This window comes from Ostrea edulis, chromosome 3, assembly GCF_947568905.1.
Source record: "Ostrea edulis chromosome 3, xbOstEdul1.1, whole genome shotgun sequence".
Taxonomy (NCBI): Eukaryota; Metazoa; Mollusca; class Bivalvia; order Ostreida; family Ostreidae; genus Ostrea; species Ostrea edulis.
The window spans coordinates 167,501-175,000 of NC_079166.1; the positions used below are offsets into that span (position 1 = coordinate 167,501).

At 36.6% G+C, this 7,500-nt stretch overlaps 2 protein-coding genes across 3 annotated transcripts in view; one reads left to right on the plus strand and one right to left on the minus strand.

Annotated features, from left to right (window-relative positions):
* LOC125674254 (coatomer subunit beta-like) overlaps positions 1 to 525 on the minus strand; it is a 34,857-nt gene extending 34,332 nt beyond the window's left edge. The window contains exon 1 of one of the 2 annotated variants that reach the window (XM_048911380.2): positions 381 to 525. The gene's annotated coding sequence lies outside the window, so the exon portion shown is untranslated. Of the gene's footprint in view, positions 1 to 376 lie in introns of both variants that reach the window. The other variant, XM_048911381.2, reaches the window with a different exon arrangement.
* Positions 526 to 4,176: 3,651 nt separating this feature from the next.
* Positions 4,177 to 7,500, plus strand: part of LOC125675803 (isobutyryl-CoA dehydrogenase, mitochondrial-like) — a 19,303-nt gene continuing 15,979 nt past the window's right edge. The window contains exons 1-2 of the mRNA XM_048913606.2: positions 4,177 to 4,330; positions 6,754 to 6,854. Of these exons, the coding sequence (XP_048769563.1) occupies positions 4,207 to 4,330; positions 6,754 to 6,854 (225 nt within the window). The 5' untranslated portion in view covers positions 4,177 to 4,206. The remainder of the gene's footprint in view (positions 4,331 to 6,753; positions 6,855 to 7,500) is intronic.

The window sequence follows — 7,500 nt, forward strand, 5'->3', positions numbered from 1 at the left end:
CCTGTCATGTGATTTAGCTCTCAGTATGACCCAGAGTTGACGTTTAACAGTTTTATCTACATAACAAACTTAGCTACATATTAATTCCACTACACCTGTCCATCTTTTACGAAGAAGTTATCAAAATTCCACTCTCAGTTGTTTGAGTTGATTTTTTAACACTTTAATTTATGCTACAAGTTGTAAGAAAAGACAGTCTTGCCCACCCTAGTCAATTAGTATCAACACCACAACAGCGACAAGTTCACCAGGGGCTGGGAACTCAATGGTACCCGTGTCAGAAATCAGTATGTGTTGCAACGATCGATTTCATAGAAAAGATTAAAACATTTCAACAACAATTGAATTGTTCAACATTTTACATTCGGTAACTTACTTACAGCTAGTGCCTGACCTACAATAAAATTTCCTCGACGTGGCCGGCCGACTTGAACAGAAGTGACGTCACTTATGCTTATGTTTTTGAAGAATGTCGATTCCGATGAGTAAAATTGATGGATTTTTTTTTTTTTTTTTTTTTAAATATTAACTTGGAAATTCCATTGCCGTCAAATCATCAACAGGCATGTGCCTAAGAAATCATACTTTTGGTGAAGTTTTACAACCTAACATAATTTTAATTTAAGACTACAAGTTGCTTGTTACTCAATCAGTGAGACGATTTCTGGTCGTTTCGGCCTTTTTTCAGTTCGGCCCCAAGTTTTTTCGGCCGTTAGTAGTTTCGGCCTAATGTCGTTTCGGCCCTAGTCGTTTCGGCCTCACTTTTAATTACCTTTGTAATACCAATAAATGAAGTCTTTTTTCTCATCTTACTATATCAAAATTGATATTTCTTTGTTGTGTAAACTGTTATATATGTCTATGGTGTAAACAAGGAAGTCCACACCATCAAAGAAAATGAAATTCCAATTGCAGATTACATAAGCTTGTATTTTAAAAGCAAAAATGCTAAAACAAACATAATATATATTTGTTATGAACATAGCACATTATGATGCTGATTAAATTATAAACCGGTACCATATGATGCAGTTATTTTTAAGGCACAAATATTTTAATGGCATCTTTCTCTCTCTCTCTCTCTCTCTCTCTCTCTCTCTCTCTCTCTCTCTCTCTCTCTCTCTCTCTCAATATTCTTTTTAAGACAAAACTTAACTTGGTAGTTTGCATTTTATTTGTTTCATATCATCGCAAACCACGGCTTATTGTTTCATTCTATTTCACAAACGTTTGTGAAATAGAATATGAAACAATAACCCATGGTTTGCGACGATGGTTTCATATACGTTATCGATCATTAACATTTTTCTAATTTCTATATTGAATCATTTTTAATTTAGATGCATTAAAATAATGAAGGCACTACTGAATCTAAAACATCGCGAGCCGAGGGCGCGCCGAGCGCGCGCGCGAGAGAGAGAGAGAGAGAGAGAGAGAGAGAGAGAGGCAGTTTAAAACAGGTGTAAGTGAGGACAAATTTCAACCAATGAGCAGAAGTTGTGAGGACAGAATTGCACCATGAGAACCAAAAAAAAAAAAAAAAAATGTTCTCACAATTACGTCCTCATAATTGTGACCTACAGCATGTGAAAGATGTAGATACAAAATATTAGCTTAGTGAGGACAAGTGGTGTGAGGACATGTCCTTACTAATATTCTCTCTCAAATTTTTTTTTATAATTCGAAAGAGAGTATTAGATAAACTTTTATAGCTATACCTAACATAGTACTTTTTTGCCTTTGGAATAATATATGTGTGTATTATCTTCTACACATTGTGAGGACGTCCTCACTTAATAGGTTTGGTCGGCTAGAAAGGAGAGAGAGAGAGAGAGAGAGAGAGAGAGAGAGAGAGAGAGAGAGAGAGAGAATTGAATATTTTAAACCCTTACAAATAGTAGTACAAAATTCCACAGCAAATGTTGGGTATCCTATGTCCTTGAATTGAAAATTGACGCACAGCTAATTGTGTGGTCAATAACTAATTTACAAAACCGAAGAATTGGAGATACACTGTACATGTACAACAGTTTTGCAACACATTTCCATGCGTAAAAGTGTGAACTCAGCTTCCCGCAGACCTCGTGTATTACAATCAAGTTTTTAGTTCTCCGTGTCAGTTTAGTATGGTTAAATAATTTTCCATGATACTTGAGTCATTAATATTCATCTAAACCTGTAAATAAGATTTTACAACACTTCAGTGTAGAATTTATCGTTTATCATTAGCGTGCCACACCTACTGTGACACGGGACATCCGTTTTTAAGGCCATCTCCGAGGACTCGTGACATTCACACCTGATGCCGAGGGTTTGGCGATGGAATTGTCACTACCTGTTTTAACGACCTAGGAGGTCTGTCGTGGCCGGGATTCGAACCCCGACCGTCCGCATACAGGGCGCGAACACTCTACCTCTAGACCACCACAGTAGTGGTAATGCTATTGATACTAAATTCTGATTATAGATATTTAAAAAAAGAACAGGTGTCCTTTACCAAAATTGTAAATTCATGATCCAAGGAAAGGGTTTTAGTTCCGGGTGGGACCAAAATTATTATGGTGACCATTCTTCTTTTTTTTTACAACATCATATAAAGTTTATATTTGAACATGTTGAAAAGTATCAGGACATTGTTTCCAATCCATATTTGTTATTTCCTTACAGGAAATGTATTATTTAGTTGAGCGAAAATAAAGACTAACGCATGAACTTTTTTTTTTTTTTTTACACTGTTGTTCCTGCTTATTAATATTACAGACAGAATTCATGAAGTCAGCTTAGCGCTTTTCAGTACTTTGATTATACGATCTCCACGGGTGGATCCAGGAATTGCGGTTACGGGGGGCGCCACTTTATGAGGCAGGGGGTCTGGGGCCGCCTTGAGGCTCCCAGTGAGTCGAGGGCGAAGCTCTGGTGGGGGCCCAGGGGGCGAAGCCCCCGGAAGCTCCTGGATTTTACAGATTTTATAGGGCTTGAAATATGTCTCCTAATTATAGTCATTTGTACTATTTTCTATAATTTTTTATAAGGTAAATTTGTTAAAATGACGCAAATTTTAAGGGTTTTGGGGGAAAATTAAGTTCTCCCAATAAAGTAATTCAAGAAATCAAAAGATTTTGCCATTTAATTCTCCGGGAAAGAAAGAAATTATTGCTTTTTTAAAATAATTTATTACATTTTTTCTAAACAAGATACCAAGATTTACCTTAAATTTGAAAATTTTAGGGGGGGGGGGGGGCTCCCCCCCCCTTAAATTCCGTCACTGATCTCACGGTGGGTATCAGGGACTAACTTTTTAGACAAGGCAGTCTTCTTGTGTATTCGAAATACACATACACCGTACGTGCCACGCCGTGTCCATGGACCATTTTACACCGTGTGTTGGGGAATACTCGTGGTCTCTACTGTAGATTTTATTATCAACATTATTGTATTCACCCGTAAAATTACTAACTGAACCTAACATACATTAACTACGCAAATAATATATCAGTTTACAGCATACAGTACCTGGCCATGAGTCATAATTGTTTATTTTTTCACTAAATATATTTCATTGGAAAAATGCCTTTTTGAATAAGCTTTGTGTAGTACTAGTATAACTTAAATTGCAGCTAATTTTTATAGATATACTAACAAAAAATACACAATTGTTTGTAGATTCTTCACATGATTTCAAAGTGATTTTTAATATCTATAAGTTTTGCGGTGAAATCACATGTCAAATGCTAAATTGAAATTTTACGGCACAAAGTTAAGAAATCATTATATTTCGAGGTTAAAAAGTTTGCCTTGATGATTTCAAAAACTATTCTCAATTATCATGGTATCACAATTTGCTTAGCACCATATATGGAAAAGAAAATTTGAACAATTTTGCATATATTTTATAATCTTTTCTAACACTAGGCCTACCTCTCAAAAGCTTACACTCGAACAGCTTCCATTCAACAAACAACAATAACATAAATTCGATACATATCTATATTAACAAAAACAACATCACATTGTCGGTATTTTGTCGCTTACGAACTTGGGCCGAAACGACTAGGTATCTGAGGCCGAAACGACAATAGACCGAAAAAACTTGAGGCCGAACGAACCTACGGCCGAACTGTAAAAAGGCCGAAACAACTTGCATCGAGTGAGACGAGTGATTTCCCCTCTAAAACTCTTCTGTCAGCGAAGAACAAAAACCTATTAATGATGGCTGCACTCAGAAGGTCGACTTTGTTATTGAAAAATGTTTTATGCAATTCTCGTCCTGGGTGTTTGAATCCCAAGAGAAATATTGGAGAAATATGGGTTGACGGAAGCTGCATAAACCGTAATGATGTTTCTCATTTTATCTTATTTCGAACGCGATGTAAACCGTAACAAGCAAATATATTGCACTTTGTCTAGTCGTTGCACACATTGTTACACTGTCAGCTATTTAACATAATAGTGTTCGCACCATGATGACAATTTGGACTTCACTTTCTATATCTGTATGCAGAGTAGAAAACAAATAATATTTTAAGAAAGATACAATTTGGTAATCTTGAGAACCAATTGGTTGTCATGGGTATGGCTTGGTAAAGGCATCTGAAACTCTGAGTGAGAGTCTATTCTCTTTAGAGAAGTCGAGAGGCATAGCCTTCATTGACTTCTCTTTGCAAACATTCATATTTTGATTCAGGAAAACGTGTAAATGCCGGAGTCGGTGACGGTTTATGCTTCGACCGACGTTTCGAGTCAGATGTGCCTGGATTTACACAATAGACAGGTTGTTTTCAAACATTTAACAGTAATGCACAAAACTGACGCAAGGAAATCAAAACTTACTTGCTTTTAATCCATTTTCAACATGTCCCCTGTCCCGGGTTTACGTTAACTGGTCTTGGGAGCTGTCACAATAGGGGACCAGTTAAGAGAAAAGCAGGCTGACGTAATCAGAGTTGTGATTTAAACCCGGGACATGGGCATGTTGAAAATGGATTAAAAGCAAGTAAGTTTTGATTTCCTTGTGACGGTTGTGTGTATTACTGTTAAATGTTTGAAAATAACTTGTCTATTGCGTAAATCCAGGCACGTCTTAGTCGAAACGTCGGTCGAAGCATAAACCGTCACCGACTCCGGCATTTACACGTTTTTCAGAATCAAAACATGAATGCTTGCGAAGAGAAGTCGATGAAGGCTATGCCTCTCGACTTCTCTAAAGAGAATAAGTGAGAGTCGTGTAAATGATCTGCCTGGGAATTTGGAGTTGGTAATCATAAATACCCGTATTCTGTCCTTCTGTTCCCATTTTGCATGAACTAGCTCCATTCAGATACATGATCTTTTTAACCATGACTTTTCATGTGACCTTGACCTATTTTTAATGAACTGGGGGAGGGGTGTTCTCCATTAAGCTTTATGTGTAGATGTGGCTTGGTAGAACATCTAGTTCCAAAGTATATGACCTTGACCTTCCATATAATCTTGACCTCGCATTTCTCTATTGTGTAATTAGTTCTAATTAACCTAAAGAGTTCAAAGTTCATACATAGAAATATATTAACTAGCAAGAGTATGACTAATTTACCAAAGTATTTTACCGTCACATTTTGTATAACTTTGACCGTATAGGATTGATTTAGTGTTTGTTTTACATCCCATCGAGAATTTTTCACTCATATTGAGATGTCACCAGTTGTAGGTGAAGTACCACAAATTTAGACCAATGGTTAGCACTCAGGGCTGTAGCAGTGAGGGTTCTTTAACATGCAAATGCCTGCTGTGGCACAGGACCTCCATTTTTAAGGACATACCTCGCATTGGGTCAAATGCTGTCTGACGTGTTTCATACCGATTGTTAAGCCGTTCTTGGCACACTGATTTTGACTGCGGATAACTCCGTTTACCTGATCAGGATATGGGGCTAACGTCAGGTGTGACCGGTCAACAGGGGATGCTTACTCCTCCTAGGCACCTGATCCCACCTCTGGTGTGTCCAGGGGTCCGTGTTTGCCCAACTATCTATTTTGCTTTGCTTGTAGGAGTTATGAGATTGATCACTGTTCGTTATCTTCACCTTGCATCTGAAAGACCCGTGATTTCTAGATGCTGAACGTTTGGCAAAGGAGCAATCAGTACCTATGTTAATGTCTTAGGTTTAACGTTGCCATGGCATGGGCGGGGTTCAAACTCACAACTTCCCAGTTATGAAGCGAATGATCTACCACTGAGCTACTGCGACCTGTCTGACCTAATAGAATAACCAACACAATGAGTGTGTTTATGTGAAGATGTCATACAAAGTTGTCTTTTTTTTTATGTTGACCATGGTTCATTCAATGATAGTCACCTCAAATTTCTTTGATTTTGTATTTAGTTTTTGTTAGTTCATTTCTGAATAATTATGTCAGCATGTGTCTATTTTGTAGTGAACGATATTGAAGTTGTAAAATTTAAAGCAGGCAAGATGCTCAGATGCATTGCATGACAACCAGCTAAATTTCAGCCCAGATTTTGAGAACTGATAATGAGAGATTATCCTGAGATTCAAGTGTAGTCCAATAACGTATTACAGCCAAGCCAAATAACTTCTTACAGCCAAGCCAAATAACGTATTACAACCAAGCCGAATAATGTATTACAACCAAGCCAAATAACGTATTACAGCCAAGCCAAATAACGTATTACAGCCAAGCCAAATAACGTATTACAGCCAAGCCAAATTTCACTGAGATTATTTTTAATCTATGAATTTGTTTTGATTTTCAGCCTCGTTGGGATTAACAGAAGATCAAATGCAGATACAAAAAGTTGCTACTGATTTTGCAAAATATGAGTTGTTTCCTAATATGGCCAAGTGGGATGAGGAGGTAAACAGGATTGAATAGAAATTCAGTACAGATGTACTTTCTTATTCAAAAGATATTGGACAATGATCATAAATCAAACTGGATAAATATTACTAATTCTCCCATTAAAAGACATTCAGCATGCAGTTGTGCCAATTGAGAGAATAAGCTGAGATGTATGTGAGATCTGGGTGATGTGTGCTTTTTATACTTTTATACTAGATTCTATGTTTTATATGTATGATGGATCTACATCAGGTTCATACAACTTTAGACAGGAATAACCATATTACAAGGGTCTAATCGGGATGTAAAGATATGAAAAAGAAGAAGGAAAAAAATATGTAAAATCTAGGAGATAAAAGATAATTATATAACTTTTTAATGATGTCCATCATGTTCATTGTACACTGCACACATTGCAGTGATTGTGTATTGTAGTAGTAACCTTTCCAAATGATGATTAATAGGTTAACATTCTGTAGGAAATTTTCCCATTAGACAATAATTGTTGAAATGTTAACGTTCTTTGTAGGATATTTCCCATTATATACAATAAGTCATTGAACTGTTGAAGTTTTACAGGGAATTTTCCCATTATATACAATAAGTCATTGAACTGTTAAAGTTTTACAGGGAATTTTCCCATTATATACAATAAATCACT